The 22,275-nt window shown below is 39.3% G+C and overlaps 1 protein-coding gene across 3 annotated transcripts in view; it reads right to left on the minus strand.

Annotated features, from left to right (window-relative positions):
• Window positions 1-2,085: 2,085 nt before the first annotated feature.
• The window catches only part of CROT (carnitine O-octanoyltransferase), a 61,374-nt gene continuing 41,184 nt past the window's right edge, over window positions 2,086-22,275 (minus strand). For 2 of the 3 annotated variants that reach the window (XM_024990439.2, XM_024990440.2), the window contains exons 14-18: window positions 10,247-10,370; window positions 8,804-8,882; window positions 8,618-8,711; window positions 8,384-8,503; window positions 2,086-3,029 (exon numbers count right to left, since the gene is read on the minus strand). In XM_024990439.2, coding sequence (XP_024846207.1) covers window positions 2,909-3,029; window positions 8,384-8,503; window positions 8,618-8,711; window positions 8,804-8,882; window positions 10,247-10,370 — 538 coding nt within the window. In that variant the 3' untranslated portion in view covers window positions 2,086-2,908. 3 annotated transcript variants of the gene reach the window in all.

Here is a 22,275-nt window from a genome sequence, read left to right on the forward strand (position 1 = left end):
AGGAGGCCTAACCATTGGCACAAAAACAGACATATGGGTCAATGGAACAGGACAGACAGCCTAGAAGTAAAACCACACACCTACAGTCAATTAATCTTTGACAAACAAAGCAAGAATATACAATGAAGAAAAGACAATCTCTTTCAGCAAGTGGTACTGGGAAAGCTGGACAGCTTCATGTAAACCAATGAAGTCAGAATTCTCCCTCACACTCTAAGTGAAGATAAAGTGGCTTAAAGACAAACATAAACATTACACCATGAGACTCCCTAGAAGGGATCATAGGCAAAACATTCTGACATAATTCATACCATTTTTTTTTTTAATTTGGCTGCACCAAGTCTTAGTTGTGGCAATGGGATCTTCTATCCTCACTGCGGCAATGCAGGATCTTTTTAGTTGCAGCATGTGGGATCTAGTTCCTCAACCAGGGATTGAGCCTGGGCTCCCCTGTATTGGGAGCATGGAGTCTTAGCCACTGCACCACTCGGGAAGTCCCCATACTAGTGTTTTCTAGGTCAGTTTCCCGAGGCAACAGAAGTAATAACAAAAATAAACAAATGGACCTAATCAAATTTACAAGCTTTTACAGAATGGGAGAAAATATATGCAAATGATGTGAACAACTAGGGACTGATTTCCAAAATGTACAGCTCTACAACTTGGTAAACAAACAACCCAATCAAAAAATGGCCAGAAGTTCTAAACATTTCTCCAAAGAAGACATACAGATCACCAACAGGCATATGAAAAGATGCTCAACATTGCTAATTATTAGAGAAATGCAAATCAAAACTACAATGAAGTGTCACCTCACATCAGTCAGAATGGCCATTAAGAACTCTACAAATAACAAATAGTGGAAAGGGTGTAGAGAAAAGGGAACCTTCCTATACTGTTGGTGAAAATGTAAATTGGTACAACCACTATGTGGGGAGAGAAGGGCAGCTCAAGAGGGAAATGATATATGTATACTTATGACATTTATGACATTATTTATGACATTATTATTTATGACATTATACATATGACATGATATATGTATACTTATGACATTAATGACTTACGACTTATGACATTTCACATTGTTGTACTGCAGAAACCAACACATTATAAAGCCACTTTCCCCCAATTAAATATTTTTTTTAAAAGAAAAAAAAAAACCCAAATGATTCTGTGTGTGCTGACAATCAAGTCAACACTTGTACTAGTGAGTATAAAGGTCTTGACTCAGATTTCATCTTTGTAGTCTATATTAACTCTTAGTTCAGTTCAGTTCAGTTCAGTCGCTCAGTCGTGTCCGACTCTTTGCGACCCCATGAATCGCAGCACGCCAGGCCTCCCTGGATACATCAAATGCCATAGAGGCCAACTCTGAATGTTTTCACAAAGGAATAACAATGGCAACCAGTCATCAAAACCAGAACCTATGAAAATGTAACCAAAAAAGGATATATATTCTACAACCAGTGCACTAAATGTATTGTAATATTTGTGGTAGGTTGCTACAAAATGGCCCCCAATAAACCATGCCCTCTTGTGCCCACTCATGTACATTTACCAAATCATTTACAAATTACTTTGCTGCTCCTCTTACTGTGAGGTAAAACCTTTTCCCTCCTCCACTTGATCCTGGGCTGCTCTGGTAACTCGTTCCAGCCAAGTGCACACAAAAGGGACATCATATGACTTCAACGTGACTTCAGAGCCTAGGCCTCAAGAGGTTTTTCAACTTCTACCCTTCCCTACTAGAACATTTCCACTGCCCAGTTCGGAAGTCCAGGCTAGAATCATGAATGATCAAACACCATGCAGACAAGTCCCAGCCACTATGGCCTCAGGCAGGCGTGAGGCTGTCTCAGGCTTTCCAGCCTCATCCGCCTACCTGGTACGGGCGGCGCTGTAACTCAGGCAAGACAGCAGCACAGCCGTGCGAGTGGGCTCAATCCACTGACACATCATGAGATGACCACCTGTTTTAAGACAGGAAGTTCTGGGGGGATTTATTAGACAACAAATATGCAACTGATCAGAAAGTAGAAGGCCACAGAGGAATGAATCACTCAAACACAAAACAAGAAGCTATATGATTTTGAAAATTTTATTTCCTGAGGGTAAAAACTACAAAACTGGATAAAGGAAAAAGAAATCCTGAGAATCTGATTTAGTATTCAATCCTTGTAAAGTCATTAAGTTTAAATATAAATTAAGTTCATGTTCACAAAACTAATTATTGGGTTGGCCAGAAAGTTCATTTGGGTTTTTCTGTAAGAAAAACTATGGAAATGCTATGGAAAAACCCAAACAAACTTTGGGCAATTCAATGTAAGGATATAATAAATTTGCGGTGGTTTTTCGTATGTGTCAGAGGGTGTAAACCTCCTTACTACAACCTAATTCTGTCCAACATAAGCTTTTAGATTAAATTGTAGTGGTCTTTCCCAAACATAGTAGGCTTGTATCCCTGTGGTGAATGTGGAACCACTGATTTCAGGGAAGTTAGCATCCAATCATGTATTTCATATCCTTTGGCAACTAGAAAATATTAAAGTGCTTGAAAGATGGACTCTACGATGATGTCCAGAAAGAAGACTTATTACCTACTTAGGTACCAACAAAGATATCTGAGAGTTAGATTTGCACTGTTAAAATCTGTAGATTGGCATTGTTGAGGCTGATCTTAAACTATGCATAGTTCTATAGTCATATTGTAATTTGTATTGCTGCATCAGAGGAAGCTTAAAAATATTTCTACTTTCTATGTCAGGATAAATTTTGAGAGCATGATTCTACTGATCTCTACATTTAACAAGTTTCCTTCAGTTAACATCCCTTCCTGTCTCACAATACCACCCACTCCTGGCACCCAATTATATATTTTGGTAAGTGCTTAATAAATGGTTAGTCTCTAGAGATGAGGCATTTCCATCAGTTGCATCATATCACAGAAAGCATGAAAAACCTGCTGAACTAGCTTCTCTGCATCAGTCTCTGGACATGATTTCCAGGCTGAACAGGACACAACAAACCTGCAAAGTACAAATAATAAATGATTAAATACAACACAATGTCAACAGGAAAAGGCTCCAAGTGGTGACAGTGAAGAAAGCCATGACGTTTGTTCCACCTGGCTATTCGTGTATGAAACAGGATTGCTTGCTCACTGTGGGTAAATGTAGCCTGACACAATAGAAAGTAAAGCCACATTCTTCCATATAGCACAACTCCTAATTTACCTTCTAACTAGAGCCTAAGTAAGGACAAAAGGGGACAAGAAACTAGGCAGAGCTCAAGGGTGCTCTGGAGTTAGGTCTTAGTGTGCTAAATAAACTCACCTTTTCCTATAAAGACCTTTCTAACATGCCACAAATGGGATGAGTTAAATGAATTCATGCCACTGTCTGCAATAAAACTTGAACTATTTTTAAAGAATATTTGAAGAGAGTAAACAAAAATAATAAAATAGAAAAAGAAGGGTAAGAGGAGAGAAAGGCTGTTTCTAGAAAAGCCAGAGAAACTCTCTCGAAGCCAAGATATGCCCTCCACACTATGTTCTTCTAGAAGCTCCTGGTGAAGAAATCCCCTATGCAGTAGCTGATAAAGGTGGCCCCAGGAAGCTGAATTAAATAGGAAGAAAGCCTGGCTCTTCGAGGGCTCAGAGCAGAAACGTGGTTACTAATTAATTTTCTTGTAACTAGCTTTCCCCTTTACAGACACACAAATTTTCTACACCAAAACATGCATTATGCTCAAGTTAAAATCAAAATATTGTATAATATAAGTCTGTGGATGACCATGCGATTTTCACATCACTGAAAATTAAGACAGGAAAGTAGTTATCTTTGACATGTACTTTAGATTAAGCAGAATGACATAAAAACATGTTCTGGCCCAGTATATAATAATGAAACCAATGTTTGAGTGGATTACATTTGCTGAAAGATATACAGGAACCTACAGAAAGTCCTGCCTTGCTTTCACTAGTGATTCATGATCAGTAGGCCTTTTCTAGCTATACTGTACATACACCTCTCAAATATTTAGCAAAAGCTAAGTATTTCTTCACAAAGAGTAACAATTTCTATTTATGTGTTAAATTTTTTTAAAAATTCAGTTATATTTTTAAACTATAGAAAGAATAATCATTCCTACATGCACAATTCACCAAAGAATATACACAGATGCCAATAAACAAAGAGAAAATGTTCTGCTTCATATGAATTCAGGTTAAGTTATATTTTCCTATAAAAATTTGTATAGACTGCTTTATAATGCTTAAAGTTGGCAATGATGTGATAAAATAAGGAACACTAATTATCATATTATTATTTGTAATGAGAAAAACTGAAGATAGTAGGGAAGTGGTTTAATTATGGAAATCCATAAGACTAAACCTCAGATACGCAGATGACATCACTCTAATGGCCAAAAACTAAAGAGCCTCTTGATGAAGGTGAAAGAGGACAGTGATAAAGCTGGCTTAAAACTCAATATTCAAAAAACTAAGATCATAGCATCCAGTCCCATCACTTCACGGCAAGCAGAAGGGGAAAAAGTAGAAACAGTGACAGATTTTCTTTTCCTGGGCTCCAAAATCACTGCAGACAGTGACTGGAGCCATGAAAGTAAAAGATACTTGCTTGCTCCTTGGAAGGAAAGCTATGGCAAACCTAGACAGTATATTCAAAAGCAGAGACATCACTTTTCTGACAAAGGTCTGTATAGCCAAATCTGTGGGTTTTCCTGTAGTCATGTACAGATGTGAGAATTGGACCATAAAGAAGGTTGATGCTTTCCAACTGTGCTGGAAAAGACTCTTGAGAGTCCCATGGACTGCAAGGAAATCAAACCAGTCAATCCTGAAGGAAATCAACCCTGAGTATTCATTGGAAAGATTGATACTGAAGTTCCAATACTTTGGACACCTGATGCGGAAAGCCAAATCACTGGAAAAGACACTGATGCTGGGAAAGATTGAGGGCAAAAGAAGAGGGCGGCAGAGGATGAGATGGTTGCATGGCATCACTGACTCAAAGACATGAATTTGAGCAAACTCTGGGAGATAGTGAAGGACAGGGAAACCTGGCGTGCTGCAGTCCATTGGGTCACAGAGAGTCAGACACAATTTAGTGACTAAACAACAAGACTAAATATTACTCAACCAAAAATACCTCAAAGCATATTTAATGGCACTGAGAAATGGCTGAAATAATATTGAGAATGCAATTCACAAAAAAATAATTATAATATGATCTACATTTATAAAAAAGTATACGCTATAATCAATGCACATTATACATTAGAAAGATATGTCATGTCTTATAACAGAAACGTTAAATTTGTTCTTATATTTTTCCATATTTTACAAAATATTTTTAACAATGAGCATGAAGTACACATAAAATAAAATGCTATTTCAAAAATAAACTAACTTTCTCTAGGTCGTACATTTTCAAGCTTAACAATGAATGAAAAATTCCTTTCAGAGAATTTCCATGTATTTGGGGTATATACACAGTAATGACTCAGAAATTGAGTACACCTTGAGCTCTGACTTGTTTTCTGAGCTCCAAACTCATATATCCAACTGCCTACTGGCATATTATCTTGTATATAAATACAAATTATAATTCCTGTATTAGCAGAAATTTTGAAGTGATCATGTACAAAACGAAATTATTACTTCTACACTAACATGCCCATTTCCTCTCTAATTTTCTCCATCCCAGTAAATGCCACCATTGGAATCAGTAATCCATCAGTAAGTCTTACTGGTTCTACCTCCAAAACATCTCTCAAACCTCTCCATGCTCTCCACCTTCAGTATCAACTGCCTTGTTCAACATACATACCATCCATGCTTCCTGATTTCTTTCATCTCATTCTTGTTCATATTACTATCTACCTAATTTATTCTGCATATAACAGCCAAGGGTCCTTCTCAAATGTAAATACAACAAGTTTAACTTTAATACTTAAAATTGGTAAAATGCTTCCCGTTACTTTTTGGAGGAAATCCAAACTCTTTACCATGTTACAAGGCCCTACATCAATGGAGCACCCCAACCAAATCAGTACCTTCAGGAATACCGCTTCTAAAGCTCTTCAGGTAATTCTCAGATGCACTAGGGTTGAGAACACTGCCCTTCCTACCAGTTTTAGCTCTGGTCTCCCCCTCTTCTATCTCTTTTTCTACTAACTTCCCACTCAATTGTTAATGTATAGCCATACTGCCCCTTAATATTCCAAGCTCTTCCCTATCCTCAGATTTGTGTGCTTCTATTAAACAACAAAGTCACTGGGAAATAGGAATGAGCACAATGTGTTGAGCTGGAGATTCAAAAAAATTAAAAATCATGTTCTTGCAGGCTTATATTCTAGGAAGTAAAGATAGATAACACACACACACACACACACACACACACACACACACAGACTGGGTGGTTATAAATGTTAAAATACAACAAGTGTGTGTGGAGAAGGGGGACTGCTATTTTAGATGGTCAGGGAAGGTCTCTCTGATGAGAGCCTTTGAAATAAGGGGGTTACCTTTGCACATACTGCAGGGAAGAGACTACTAAAAGGAGGAAATCACAACTGTGAGGGCCTCGAGGATAGTGCTTTCCTGGCAGGTACAAGGTAGCCTTTGTGGCTGGAGTGGAGGCAATCAGAAGCACTGCAGGAGACAAGGTCAGAGAGGCAGATGAGAGCAAGATCATGAGGTCTCTCAGGAGGACTCTGGATCTCGTGTGACTGAAAGGAAAAGCCCTCGGAGGGTTCTGAGTAGGAGAGTATGACCTGGGTTCCATTTGGCCATCAGGGCTGCTGCGCAGAGAATGTTCTGCAGGGAAGGAAAAGCGAAAGCAAGAAGAGCACGGAGGACCTGCTGCAGAGCGAGCAGGGGACAGATGCTGGAGGGCTGTCCTCCTAGCAATTCATTTGATGAACTCCTTCACACCCTCGACATCTCAGCCTCATCAGCCCTCCTCAGACACGTCCCCTGACCACACACTACAAAAGCAGTGCTCTGTCTCCCTGCCAGCTTGTTTCTATGACCACACTGACTCAATAATATTCATCATTATTTGCAGTCACCCTATTTATTTGTTTCCTTTTGTTCCTATTTCCCATGTAAAAACTACAGTCTACAAGAGAGGGGATCTCCTCTGTCTTGTGTCCTGAGCACACAAAACAATCTTCGGCACATTATAAGTTCTCACTAAATATTTCCTGAATGAGTGAATGGAAGTTCCGTCCCAGGATCATGAAAAATGTATTTTTTCAAAAAGTCAAAGACCTGAGGCATATATGGCCTGAACTCTTAACCCTGCATGCAAGGTGAGATCCACAACTTGCCAGGAAATATGTTACAATCTTCAGGTTTCTCTGTATGTGATGATGATTTTTGACTTCTGACTATTACAAAAAAGGATAATAAGATCTATGTTTAAACTTTATCATTAATTTATAAATTAATGTATAGAAACTGCAAATATGACTATGGGAATATGCCATCTAAGACTTAGATGTCAACAAACACAAGCACCTCGGGTATACACAAACCACGCTTGACATGGAGGCAGATAATAAAATTTTGAAAAAAATAATACTGACTAAATTCTTTAAAAAAGGAAAAGTAGAGAAACAGTATTTCAGAAAGTGAAACATGTCAGACAAACCATTACTTCCATTTTTCACATTCCACCTGAAATGCCTCTAAGCCTGCTCTCTTCTTATTCACACAGTGCTAAATGTAGCCTCGTTATGTTAATTCCCTGACCCAAGCTCTTACAAAAGAGACAGCCAGATGCTATGAACAGGGACTTTCCAAGTCTTTGTCAATTCTTAATTATCTTGTTCTCCACCGCTCTTTCTCTTGCCAGGTTTTAGTATTTTCTTTCTCACTCTTTCCAAAAATTTAAGTCAAACCCCATACAATAAAAATGAAATGCATCTGACAGGGTAAACCATCCTTTTCTGAATATAAGTTAATTTACCTTGTCTCTTGTCTTGGTATCATTGCTATTGTCTATGACTGTACTAACCACCACATATGTATAGACCATCAGTTTTTACCTGAACTTAGCATCAAATACCTGAGGTAGAACAAGTGTACTGTAATATGTGTACTGATTTTGGAGGATGATGATGACATGGTCACCGAGTCAATCTTGAAATGGTGTTGTGCACAAAACACCTCAAGGACTGATTTCACAAAGTCTCAAAAGCAGGAAAGAGAGACTAATTATGCATCAAACACCTAAGTGGTAAAAAATAACTGCCCATGGAGCAAGTGACAGATGATAACATCAGAATCATAGTGGAGGGAAGACATTCAAAAAACGAAAATGAGCACAGTAAGAATAAAAAAGAGCAGCCTTACCTGTCATCTCTGATATGATAGAAGAATCCATAGCCATTGTGCACCATGGGAACCATCACGCCCTGGACTCTTAAATAACCAACCAGACTGGTTGAGAGAACAAAGTTTCCACCTCCTCCACTGCACAGCACAAAGAAAGGATATTTTACTAGGCTTACAGAGGCTTGTTTCTGAAAAGCTTTTAACATCCAGGAAGAAGAACTGCTGAGGTGACAAGACACCACTTTATGTTACCTCCTGGAGAAGAGGGGGTCTGTGAAGAGTTCTGGAACAGGGAGGCCTTCCTCCTTTGCTATGAGTGAGAGGCCTAAGAGATGACGGTCAAATCCTGCAATAGAACCCCAAACTTGAAGTTAGATAAGAGTTTCCTGCACAAGAGAATTTTTTTTTTTTGAGTGACAATAATTCCAGTGTAAGTACCTTTTCCAGTTGAACAATCTTTCATCATTTTATTATGTTTTGCAAAAGCTTCTAACATCATGTGCTTCCGCTCAAGAAGCTGTATTAAAAATCAAGAGATACTTTAATAACAAACTGTACAGAAACCAAACGGAAAAACCTGAGCTCAAAGTAATTAGAATTTGGGTAATTCAGAAGAGAAAAAAGAAAGATTTCAAGAAAGACCTTAAGACACATAATTTTTGTGTCGTTTTCTGCACTTCTATTGCCTTTTTTAAAAAAATATGTTTTATATTGGGGTACAGTTGATTAACAATGTGGTGTTAGTTGCAGGTGCACATCAAGTGATTCAGTTCTACATATACATTTATCCATCCTTTTGCAGATTCTTTTCTCATTTAGGTTATTATGCTCAGAATACTGAGCAGACTTCTCTATGCTTTACAGTAGGTCCTAGTCGGTTATCCATTTAAAATATATCAGTGTGTTCATGTCAATTCCCCACTTCCAATCTATCCCTCCTCCCAACCCTTACCCTCTTCCACTGCCTTTTCCTTCCTATATGCTCCGAAACTTATTTCCTTTCCAGAACAAGAAAATAGGAACTTGTGGGTAGCACTAAAGTGATATTAACAAGTATAAAGACAAAAGCAATTATGATTGCAAAACGAAAGCATAGTTGTACAAAAAAGATAATTAAGCAGCTCCATGAAATTAAAATAAGGTAACACATATATAACTAGGTGCTTTCCTGGTGGCTCAGTGGTAAAGAATCCGCCTGCAATGCAGGAGACAGGGGTTCGATCCCTGGGTCAGGAATATCCCCTGGAGAAGGAAATGGTCACCCACTCCATTATTCTTGTCTGAGAAATCCCAGGGACAGAGGAGCCTGGTGGGGTACAATCCATGGCGTCGCAAAGAGTTGGACACAACAGTGACTACACAACAATATATAACTATAACTATGTCTATCAAGACTAAAGAAGCAAATGCAATACCAAAACAGCAGTGGGAACATACCACCCTTTTGTGGTAAATGCTTAAAAGTAAGTATAAAACAAAACAAAACATATAAAGCTATATTGGTTCTAATATTAAAAAAAAAATCTCATTTCAAAAACGTTCAACCACATCAAGAAAAGTTTCCTTGTAAAGGCGTTTGGGAACAGTCTGCATTGTATGAGTATTATCTAAAGGCAGATCAACAGTAGTGAAATACTCAAGGTGTGGGAAATTATTTTGCCTCGAAGATGACACAAATGGGCTTATCGGGTCTTCCCTGTTTCTTATTCTCTCCAAGGGCATACTTCACTGGCAAATGAAGAAATGTTTGACAGTTTCCAGGAAAAAAATGTTTGAAAATATTTCACTGATTCAGGGATTTGAAGAAGTTAGTTATTCAAGGGTCATGTTTCCTTTAGAACAGACAACTTATCTTAATTTTTTTTCTTTTTGAATACTCACACTGGTAGAAGGATTCTGCATGGATTGGCACCAATTGACTGCTTCTACTGTACATGGTCGCACAGTCTCTGTACGGCCATGATAAAATAATCTTGTCATAGCTGTTTCATAGCAGCAACCAGGACTATGAGAAAAAAGAAAAATGAAAGAGAATGTATTATGAGAAAGAAAACACTATAATGTTACTACAAAGAGTTTAACTAGTAAAGCTGGCTTTGGTCAGAGATTAAGTTCTATGATATACACTGCAATTGAGATTTTCAATAACAAGAGGCTATTTTCAACAGCCAAGAGCAAAAACTACTCAGGCCTAGTATAACATATGTTTCAAAGGCGTGCCTGCCGTCAGGTTGTATGCTTTGGTGTCTGTGGTAGGTGGCCTCTAAGATGCGTCCAGTGGTCCCTGCCTCCTGCTCCTAATGCCCTGGTATAACCCCTCACGCTGTGTGTAGGATGGCCTTGGTGTCTTCTTTCTAACAAAAAGAACAGGACAAAAGCAGTTTGAAGTCACTTCTGAAATCAGGTTACAAAGTGAGCTCTCTCATGCGCTTTCACTTCCTCACTCTGAGGAAAGCCTGCTGCCATGCTGGGGGCTGCCCTGTAGAGAGGCCTCTAAACTAGAGCTTGGGAGGAAAGGCACCTTACTAACAACCACTTGAGTCTAGACACAGATCCTCTTGCAGGAGTGCCTTCAGGTGGGGACACGGCACTGGCTGACACCCTGACTATAGCAATGAGGTCAGAGGCATCCAGCTAAGCTGCACCTGGCTTCCTGACAGACAGAAAATGCGAGATGACAAGGAAGTGTTTGTTGTTCCCAGCTACTAAGATATTGGGTAATTCGTTACATGGCAATAGAGAATACAGTGTGCTTGGCCTTTAGTTCCCTCATACAGAGCTCAAATGACTGTAAAATTAAGTAAAAGCATTATTTAATAAGTTCCCTAGGGTAGGGGTCCTCAAACCTCTGGGATCCAATGCCTGATGACCTGAGGTGGAGCTGATGTAATATTGGAAATAAAGTGCACGATAAATGTAATGTGCTTAAATCATGTTGAAACTCTCCCCCTGCCTCCCCATGGAAAATCTGTCTTCCACAAAACCAATCCCTGGTGCCAGTAAGGTTGGGAACTGCTGCCCAAGGATGATGACTATTTTCCTGGGTTGGAGAATGATATAAATGATATAACAATTTTCAGTACAAAGCTCTCTTTCCTGGTGATAGGAATTCAGTCAAAGCAATAAAATGGAATTAGAGTAAAAGGTCTGAAAGTGGGCACTGCTGCTGCTGCCGCCACGTCGCTTCAGTTGTGTCCGACTCTGTGAGACCCCAGAAGGGGTCAAACACTTTTTTATTTTTTGGTCATGCCACACAGCTTGTGGAATCTTAGTTCCCTGATCAGGGATCAAACCTGGGTCCATGGCAGTGAAATCACCAAGTCTTAACCACTGGACCACCAAGAAATTCCCTCAAATAGTTATTGGGCCTCCTCTGTTCAATGTTTCTATAAGACTATCTCCCTGAGCTGAAATAGTATCTTTTCAAAATGTGAATAAGAAAGTGTAAGTAACAATCTAGGGACTTCCCTCCTGGCCCAGTGGGTAAGACTTTGCCTTCCAGTGTAGGGGGTGTGTGTTCAATTCCTGGTCGGGGAGCTAGGATACCACATACCTCCTGGCCAAAAAACCAAAACAGAAGCAATACTGTAACAAATTCAACAAAGACTTTAAAAATGGCTCACATAAAAAACCTTTAAAAAAAAATTAAAAATAAAGGCAGTAAGAATGAATGAAAAAATATCACTACTCAGCAACTTGTAATGAAATAATAGAGATCATGGTAATGATCATCAATGGCCACTAAAACCATTAGGTAAAAATATCAGGGAGGAAACTTTATAATGGATGTTGGCTAACAACTGAACAGGATATGATAGGAAACAAATAAGATGAACTATTTGATTTACTGTTATAAAAAATAATAAAATTTACTGATTACTATTTTTAAGTTTCCAAATCTAACTACCAGTTTATAGGAAACATGGGAGACAGAGCAACAATGCTTAACAGTTTTTTTACTTAAAGGACAAATACATAAAATAGTAATAAAAATTTATGTCCATGAACACACAATGTAAAAAAATGTAATCTGTGACAAAATAAAAAGGACAGCATCATGATGGACAAAAGCACAGTGTATACTACTGAAACTAAGCCAGTATTATTCAAATTAGGTTGTTATAAATTTAAGATGTTAAACGTAGTTTCCAAGGTAGCCATAAAGAAAACAGCTTAAAAAATAGAGACAAGAAAGACAGGGAAATCAAAATGGTACACTACAAAAAAAAAAAATCAACTAAATACCAAAAAATGCAGGAATGAAGGAACTGAAGAACAAAAACACATAAGACCTACAGAATACATAGCAAAAGGGCAGAATTCTCCCTCATCAGTAATTATCTTAAATATAAATATATTAAACTCTGCAAAGGTAGAGATTGGCAAAATGAACAAAATCACAGTCTATATACTATCCTCAAGAGATTTGCTTTAGATATGAAAACAGTTCAGTCACTCAGTCGTGTCTGACTCTTTGCGACCCCATGAACCACAGTATGCCAGGCCTCCCTGTCCATCACCAACCCCAGAGTTCACCCAAACCCATGTCCATTGTGTCGGTGATGCCATCCAACCATCTCATCCTCCGTCGTCCCCTTCTCTTCCTGCCCCTAATCCCTCCCAGCATCAGGGTCTTTTCAAATGAGTCAGCTCTCCACATCAGGTGGCCAAAGTATTGGAGTTTCAGCTTCAACATCAGTCCCTCCAATGAACACCAAGGACTGATCACCTTTAGGATGAACTGGTTGGATCTCCTTGCAGTCCAAGGGACTCTCTCATCCAACTCTCACATCCATACATGACCACTGGAAAAACCATAGCCTTGACTAGATGGACCTTTGTTGGCAAAGTAATGTCTCTGCTTTTTAATATGCTATCTAGGTTGGTCATAACTTTCCTTCCAAGGAGTAAGCGTCTTTTAATTTCATGGCTGCAGGCACCATCTGTAGTGATTTTGGAGCCCAGAAAAATAAAGTCAGCCACTGTTTCCACTGTTTCCCCATCTATTTTCCATGAAGCGATGGGACTAGATGCCGTGATCTTCGTTTTCTGAATGTTGAGCTTTAAGCCAACTTTTTCACTCTCCACTTTCACTTTCATCAAGAGGCTTTTTTTTAGTTCCTCTTCACTTTCTGCCAGAAGGGTGGTGTCATCTGCATATGTGAGGTTATTGATATTTCTCCCGGCAATCTTGATTCCAGCTTGCGCTTCCTCCAGCCCAGCGTTTCTCATGATGTACTCTGCATACAAGTTAAATAAGCAGGGTGAAAATATACAGCCTTGACATACTCCTTTTCCTATTTGGAACCAGTCTGTTGTTCCATGTCCAGTTCTGACTGTTGCTTCCTGACCTGCATATAGGTTTCTCAAGAGGCAGGTCAGGTGGTCTGGTATTCCCATCTCTTGAATTTTCCACAGTTTATTGTGATCCACACAGTCAAAGGCTTTGGCATAGTCAATAAAGCAGAAAGAGATGTTTTTCTGGAACTCTCTTGCTTTTTCCATGATTCAGCGGATGTTGGCAATTTGATCTCTGGTTCCTGTGCCTTTTCTAAATCCAGCTTGAACATCTGGAAGTTCATGGTTCACATATTGCTAAAGACTGGCTTGGAGAATTTTGAGCATTACTTTACTAGCATGTGAGATGAGTACAACTGTGCAGTAGTTTGAGCATTCTCTGGCATTGCCTCTCTTAGGGATTGGAATGAAAACTGACCTTTTCCAGTCCTGCGACCACTGCTGAGTTTTCCACATGTGCTGACATATTGAGTGCAGCACTTTCACAGCATCATCTTTTAGAATTTGAAATAGCTCAACTGGAATTCTATCGCCTCCACTAGCTTTGTTTGTAGTGATGCTTCCTAAGGCCCACCTGACTTCACATTAGGTTAAAAATAAAAGGATGAAAAAAATGGTACCCAAAAGAGCTGGAGTGGCTACAGATTTTTTTTTCTATTTGGAGTGGCAGTATTATTATCAGACAAACTGTATTTTAAGTGAAAAGCTGAATGAGACAAACAGGACATTATGTACTGGTGAAAGATATAACTCATCAAGACATAACAACTATAAAAATGTATGTACCCAACAAGAGAGTTCGAAGATACATGAAGCAAACTCTAACAGAATTGAAAATAAAACTAGACAGCTCTACAACAACAGTCACAGACTTCAATATCGAACTTTCAATAATGGATAAAACATGTAGACATAAGATCAACAAGGAAACAGAAGCCTTGAACAACACTGTTCAAGCCTTGAACAACAACTACACCCAAAAGACAGTGGCTCAAAGGTAAAGCATCCACCTGCAATGCAGAGATACAGGTTCAGTCCCTCGGCTGGGAAGATCCCCTGGAGAAGGGCATGGCAACCCACTCCAGTATTCTTGCCTGGAGAAACCTATGGACAGAGAAGCCTGGTGGGCTACAGTCCATAGGGTCACAAAGAGTCAGACACAACTGAAACAATTTAGCATGCACGTGTGCAAAAGACAGAATGAGAATAAGCCACTAATAGTAGAATATAAATTCTTTTCAAGTACACATGGAACATTCACCAGGATAGCCATATATTAGGGCACAGAATAACTCAATAAATTTAAAAAGACTGGAACCATACCAAGTATCTTCTTCAATGACAATAGGATGAAGCTAAAAAGCAACAGAAGAAAAACTGAAAAATTCACATATATGTAGAAATAAAACAACACACTCTTAACCAACTGGTTGGGAAGAAATCACAAGGTATATCAGAAAACACACTGAGATAAATGAAAAGCAGAACAGAACTTACCAAAATTTATAGAATGAAGCAAAAGCACTGTTCAGAGGGAAATTCATGGCTCTAAATATTTATATTAAAGAAGAAAATCTCAAATCAGTAAATTAACTGCACACATTAAGGAATTAGGAAAAAGAAGAGCCAACTAGACCCAAAGCCAGCAAAAAAACAAATTAAGATCACAGTAGAGATAAACAAAATACAGATATGAAAAACAAAGAAAGTGAACTAAACCAAAAGTTGATTCTTTGTAAAGATAAACCAAATTGACAAGCTTTTAGCTGTACTGACTAGAAAAAAGGGAGAAGACATCAATTATTACAATAAACTATGAAACAGAGGGCATCACTACTGACTTTACAGAAATAAAAAAAGCACCACAAGAGAACATTTTGAACAACCATTTACAATAAACTGGATGAAGTAAAGTGAAGTCGCTCAGTCGTGTCCAACTGTTTGTGACCCCATGGACTGTAGCCTATCAGGCTCTTCTGTCCATGGGATTTTTCAGGCAAGAGTGCTGGAGTGAATTGCCATTTCCTTCTCCAGGGGATCTTCCCAACCCAGGAATTAAACCCAGGTCTCCCGCATTGCAGGCAGACACTTTACCGTCTGAGCCACAGACAAATTCTGAGGAATACACAAATGACCAAATCTAACTCAAGAGAAAATAGAAATACGACTGGACGTGTAACAAGTAATGAGATGAATCAGCAATCAGAAACCTCCCTACAAAGTTAAGTTCTGGATCAGATGGCTTTACTGATGAATTCTAAATTAAAAAAAAATCAACCACTAATCCTTCTCAAATCCTTCCAAAAACACTAGAGAGGAGGGATCATTTCCTTACTCATAAAATGAGACCAGCATTACCCTGATACCAAAATTAGGCAAAAACACTGTAAGAATAGACACTACAGACTGATATTCCTTATGTCCGAAATCCAAATATTATCACTCAGTCACATCTGACTCTTTGTGACCCCATGAACTGCAGCCTGCCAGGCTCCTATGTCTATGGGATTCTCTAGGCAAGAATACTGGAGTAGATTGCCATTTCCTCCTCCAGAGGATCTTCCTGACCAAGGGATCAAACCCATGTCTCCTATGTCTCCTGCATTGCAGGTGGACTGTTTACATGCTGAGCCATCAGGGAATAGATGCAAAAATCCTCTCCAATTTACTAGAAAATTGAATTTAACAGCAGATTAAAAGGATGATACAGTAAGTCTCCTACATATGAACCTTCAAGGTGCCAACTTTCAAAGATGTGAACGTGTGTTCACATCAATCATGTAAGTTAGTTCACGTGTCTGGTGTACACTGTCATGAGCATGCATCCTCTGCAAGTGGTCGTTCAAACTGCCCTCCGTCTCCTATTGCTGATGAACCTTCAGCTCCACCATCTCCCCATCTCTGCCTCCTCCAGTCAGTAATTCTTCTTGTTCACTCAATGCCAGCCTCCATATGCCAGCTGTTGTACTGTACTACTGTATTCTTCAAGGTACCGTAAGATTAAACGTTTTATTTTTTGTGTTTGTTTTTTATATATTATTTGTGTGAAATATATAAACCTACTACAGTACAGTACTATACAGTTGACTATGTTAGTTGGGTACCTAGGCTAACTTTGTTGGTGTTACTAACAAACCGGACTCACAAATGAGCACTCAGAACAGAACTCATTTGTATGTAGGGATCTCACTGTACACCATGACCAAGTAGGATTTATCCCAGTAATGCAAGGATGGTGCAACATAGGAAATCAATGTAATACACTACATTAACAGAATGAAGAAAAAGACCTACATGATAATCACAATTGATACAGCAACAGCTTTTTATAAAATCTCGTACTCTCCCATAATAAAAAGTGAACAAAGGAATTTCCTCAATATGATAAAGACTTATGAAAAACCCACAGTTAACATGATACTCAGTGGTGGAAAACCAAAAATTTCCCAGCTAAGATTAATAATAAGATAAGGATGCCTGCTTCTGCCAATTCTATTCAACATAGTACTGGCTGTTCTGGCTATAAAGAAAGAAATAAAAGGCATCCAAATCAGAAAGGAAAAACTGAAGCTATCTCTATTCACAGATACCTGGTCTTACACATGGAAAATGCTAAAGAATCTACAAAAAAATTGTTGGAGCTAATAAATGAATTCAGTTTTTTCACGGTATGAAGTCAACATGCAAACATCACTTGCATTTCTATACACTAGCAATAAGTAATCTGAAAAGTAAATCAAGAAAACAATTTACAATAGCATCATAAAGAACACTTAGGACTAAGTTTACCCAAGGAGACAAAAAGACATGTACACTGAAAACTAGAGAAGCCCGTGCAATGAGACGTCTGTGGACAAGGGGAGGAGCGAAGATGACGGAGGAGTAGGAAGGGAGACTACTTTCTCCCCCACAAATTCATCAAAAGAACATTTAAACGCTGAGTAAATTGCACAAAACAACTTCTGAATGCCGGCAGAGGACATCAGGCACCCAGAAAAGCAGCCCATTGTCTTGGAAAGGAGATAGGAAAAAATATAAAAGACAAAAAAAGAGACAAAAGAGGGAGGGATGGAGCTCCATTCTGGGAAGGGAGTCTTAAAAAGAGAGAAGTTTCCAAACACCAGGAAACACTCACTGCCGAGTCTGTGGAGAGCCTTGGAAGCACAGAGGGCAACATAACAGGGAGGAAAAATAAATAAATAATTAAAACCCACAGATTACGAGCCCAGCGGTAACTCCCCCAGCACAGAAGCAGCGCAGACGCCTGCACCCGCCACTAGCAAGTGGGGGCTGGGCAGGGAGGCGCGAGCTGCATCACTTAGAATAAGGACCTGGCCTGAATGCCCTGAGCGCTATCTGAGCGAACTAACTTGGGCTAGCAAACCAGACGGTGGGATAACTACCACGGGAAAAGCCAGCCCTAACCTAAGACACCGCCAGGCCCGCGCACGGAACAAAGGACTGAACAGAGATAGCCGGCTGCAGACCATCCCCCTCTGGTGACAGGCAGCCAGAGTTGGAAGGGGGCAATCGCAGCCCCAGAGAGACATGATCTACAAAACTGTAAGCAGGCTTCTTTGCTAACTAAGACTTCTTGGGGTTCTGGACGGTCAACATTCACCTGAGAATGTGTGCCGGTTGTACACCCAGAAAACTAAGCGGCAGGGATGGGGGAGGCGATAAGTCGCAGCGACTGCGCTCACCAAACACCTCATTACCTGAGCTGCTCGGACCTGGGAAGGGCACAAAACGCAGGCCCAACTGAGTCTGTGCCTCTGAGGACTACCCGAGCGCCTGAACCTGAGCGGCTTAGACCTGGGAGGTGCATGCAGCCCAGGGCTGCCCTTGGACGGTTCCCGGGGGAGCAACCTAGAGCCTGAGCAGTGTGGGCAGGAAGGGCACACGCGCCGTGAGCGAGGGCAAACCCAGTGTGGCTGAGGCACTGCGAGCACACGCCAGTGTTATTTCTTTGCAGCGTCCCTCCCTCCCCACAGCGCGACTGAACAAGTGAGCCTAAAGAAAAAAAAAAAAAAAGTGTCCACCACCGCCCCCTTTGTGTCAGGGTGGAAATCAGACACTGAAGAGACCAGCAAACACAAGAAGCTAAAACAGAGGGAACCCCCTGGGAAGCAACAGGTGCAATAGATTAAAACCCTGTCATTAGTACCAACTACACAGGAAGGGCCCTATAGATCTTGAGAAATATAAGCCGGACCAAGGAACTAGCCGAAAATGAACTGACCCCACTCACACTGCCCACAACACCACCAGAGAAAGTCCTAGATATATTTTTACTATTTTTACGACCATTTTTTTTTTTTTTAATTTTTAAAAAATTTTAAGTCCTCTATTACTCCTTTAATTTTCACTTTTATAACCCACTATTACTTTGCAAAAAAAAAGACCCTATTTTTTAAAAAGCAAACTTCATATATATTTTTTTAATAATTTTTGTGACTTTTTTTTTTCCTCTTTTTTTTTTTCTTCTTTAACATTGTATTTTTGAAATTCCAAACTCTACTCTAGATTTTTAATTTTTTCTTTTTGGTATTTGTTATCAATTTTGTACCTATATTTTTTTTATAATTTTTGTGACTTTGTTTTTTTTTTCTTTTTCTCTTTCTTCTTCTTCTTCTTTTCTTTAACATTGTATTTTCAAAATTCCAAACTCTACTCTAGATTTTTAATTTTTGCTTTTTGGTATTTGTTATCAATTTTGTACCTTTAAGAACCCAATCTTCAGTATCCATTTTTACTTGGGAGCGAGATTACTGGCTTGACTGCTCTCTCCCCCTTTGGACTCTCCTTTTTCTCCACCGGTCGCCTGTGTCTCCTCCCTAACCCCTCTCTGCTCTACCCAACTTTGTGAATTTCTGTGTGTTCCAGATGGTGGAGAACACTTAGGGAACTGATTACTGGCTGGATCTGTCTCTCTCCTTTTCATTCCCCTCTTTTATCCTCCTGGCCACCTCTGTATCCTTCCTCCCTCTTCTCTTCTCTGTATAACTCCGTGAACATCTCTGAGCGGTCCAGTTGTGGAGTGCACGTAAGGAAGTGATTACACGCTAGCCTGCTCTCTCCTCTACTGATTCCACCTCATCTCATTCGGGTCACCTCTAACTCCCTCCTCCCTCTTCTCTTCTCCATGTAATTCTGTGAACCTCTCTGGGTGTCCCTCACTGTGGAGAAACTTTTCATCTTTAACCTAGATGTTTTATCAATGGTGCTGCATAGAAGGAGAAGTTTTGAGACTACTGTAAAAATAAGACTGAAAACCGGAAGCAGGAGGCTTAAGTCCAAACCCTGACTCCAGGGAACTCCTGACTCCAGGGAACATTAATTGACAGGAGCTCATCAAACGCCTCCATACCTACACTGAAACCAAGCACCACCCAAGGGCCAACAAGTTCCAGAGCAAGACATACCATGCAAATTCTCCAGCAACACAGGAACACAGCCCTGAGCTTCAAGATACAGGCTGCCCAAAGTTACTACAAAACCATAGACATCTCATAACTCATTACTGGACACTTCATTGCACTCCAGAGAGAAGAAATCCAGCTCCACCCACCAGAACACCGACACAAGCTTCCCTAACCAAGAAACCTTGACAAGCCACCTGTACAAACCCACCCACAGTGAGGAAACGCCACAATAAAGAGAACTCCACAAACTGCCAGAATACAGAAAGGACACCCCAAACTCAGCAATATAAACAAGATGAAGAGACAGAGGAATACCCAGCAGGTAAAGGAACAGGATAAATGCCCCCCAAACCAAACAAAAGAGGAAGAGATAGGGAATCTACCTGATAAAGAATTCCAAATAATGATAGTGAAAATGATCCAAAATCTTGAAATCAAAATGGAATCACAGATAAATAGCCTGGAGACAAGGATTGAGAAGATGCGAGAAAGGTTTAACAAGGACCTAGAAGAAATAAAAAAGAGTCAATATATAATAAATAATGCAATAAATGAGATCAAAAACACTTTGGAGGCAACAAATGGTAGAATAACAGAGGCAGAAGATAGGATTAGTGAATTAGAAGATAGAATGGTAGAAATAAATGAATCAGAGAGGAAAAATGAAAAACGAATTAAATGAGGACAATCTCAGAGACCTCCAGGACAATATTAAATGCTACAACATTCGAATCATAGGAGTCCCAGAAGAAGACAACAAAAAGAAAGACCATGAGAAAATACTTGAGATAATAGTTGAAAACTTCCCTAAAATGGGGAAGGAAATAATCACCCAAGTCCAAGAAACCCAGAGAGTCCCAAACAGGATACACCCAAGGCGAAACACCCCAAGACACATATTAATCAAATTAACAAAGATCAAACACAAAGAACAAATATTAAAAGCAGCAAGGGAAAAAACAACAAATATCACACAAGGGAATTCCCATAAGGATAACAGCTGATCTTTCAATAGAAACTCTTCAAGCCAGGAGGGAATGGCAAGACATACTTAAAGTGATGAAAGAAAAAAGCCTACAGCCCAGATTACTGTACCCAGCAAGGATCTCATTCATATATGAAGGAGAAATCAAAAGCTTTACAGACAAGCAAAAGCTGAGAGAATTCAGCACCACCAAACTAGCTCTCCAACAAATACTAAAGGATATTCTCTAGACAGGAAACACAAAAAGGGTGTATAAACTCAAACCCAAAACAATAAAGTAAATGGCAACGGGATCATATTTATCAATAATTACTTTAAACGTAAATGGGTTGAATGCCCCAACCAAAAGACAAAGACTGGCTGAATGGATACAAAAACAAGACCCCTATATATGTTGTCTACAAGAGACCCACCTCAAAACAGGGGACACATAAAGACTGAAAGTGAAGGGCTGGAAAAAGATTTTCCATGCAAATAGGGACCAAAAGAAAGCAGGAGTAGCAATACTCATATCAGATAAAATAGACTTTAAAACAAAGGCTGTGAAAAGAGACAAAGAAAGTCACTACATAATGATCAAAGGATCAATCCAAGAAGAAGATATAACAATTTATAAATATATATGCACCCAACATAATAGCACTGCAATATGTAAGACAAATGCTAACAAGTATGAAAGGGGAAATTAACAATAACACAATAATAGTGGGAGACTTTAATACCCCACTCACACCTATGGATAGATCAACTAAACAGAAAATTAACAAGGAAACACAAACGTTAAACGATACAATAGACCAGTTAGACCTAATTGATATCTACAGGACATTTCACCCCAAAACAATGAATTTCACCTTTTTCTCAAGCAGACACGGAACCTTCTCCAGGACAGATCACATCCTGGGCCATAAATCTAGCCTTGGTAAATTCAAAAAAATTGAAATCATTCCAAGCATCTTTTCTGACCACAATGCAGTAAGATTAGATCTCAATTATGGGAGAAAAATTATTAAAAATTCCAACATATGGAGGCTGAACAACACGCTGCTGAATAACCAACAAATCACAGAAGAAATCAAAAAAGAAATCAAAATTTCCATAGAAACAAATGAAAATGAAAACACAACAACCCAAAACCTATGGGACACTGTAAAAGCAGTCCTAAGGGGAAAGTTCGTAGCAATACAGGCATACCTCAAGAA

This window comes from Bos taurus, chromosome 4 (genome assembly GCF_002263795.3).
Source record: "Bos taurus isolate L1 Dominette 01449 registration number 42190680 breed Hereford chromosome 4, ARS-UCD2.0, whole genome shotgun sequence".
In the NCBI taxonomy this organism is placed as follows: domain Eukaryota; kingdom Metazoa; phylum Chordata; class Mammalia; order Artiodactyla; family Bovidae; genus Bos; species Bos taurus.